The 528-nt window shown below is 65.0% G+C and overlaps 1 protein-coding gene across 1 annotated transcript in view; it reads right to left on the minus strand.

The window, feature by feature from the left end:
- Nucleotides 1-528, minus strand: part of LOC104127449 (epithelial discoidin domain-containing receptor 1) — an 8207-nt gene that overhangs the window by 2926 nt on the left and 4753 nt on the right. The window contains exon 7 of the mRNA XM_035895651.1: nt 53-408. Coding sequence (XP_035751544.1) covers nt 53-408 — 356 coding nt within the window. The remainder of the gene's footprint in view (nt 1-52; nt 409-528) is intronic.

Here is a 528-nt window from a genome sequence, read left to right on the forward strand (position 1 = left end):
GGATGCCAAGGCCCAGGCGGGTCTGGAGGCCACCTGGCACAGCAGGACTCACCCGAGAGGAAGGTGATCTCACTGAAGAGCATCCACTCCCCGGCGAAGAAGAAGTGACACTGGATGAAGCGGGCCTGGCGCCCACCCAGAGGCACGGTGACCGTGCGGGCGCTGGGGTCCTTGACACCCCCGGCCAGGCTGTGGGTGGCCGGGGTGGGCTCCCAGGCTGTGGCCAGGCTCCTCTTGAAGTGGCACTCCACCTCCTCGAAGATGGCCACCCCCCGCGTGTGCATGTTGTTGCAATGAACCTGAGGGATGCTGGGTGTTGGCCACCATCCCATGATGCCCTGGGGCAGCTGGTGGGGGCAGGGGGGGGCGGTGCTAAGCCAAAGGGTCTCCAATGGGAAGTCGTAGACCCTAAGGTGGGGTTGACGTGGTGGCCCCTCACGGTCTCATGTCATGGTTGACCAATCCCACAATTCCCAGGGCCGACCCCTTGCCCAAACCCCCACAGTGCCCTGGGGCATGCATTGCCCA

The sequence above is a fragment of the Egretta garzetta genome, unplaced genomic scaffold (assembly GCF_000687185.1).
Source record: "Egretta garzetta isolate BGI_Z169 unplaced genomic scaffold, ASM68718v1 scaffold1016, whole genome shotgun sequence".
Classification (NCBI taxonomy): Eukaryota; Metazoa; Chordata; class Aves; order Pelecaniformes; family Ardeidae; genus Egretta; species Egretta garzetta.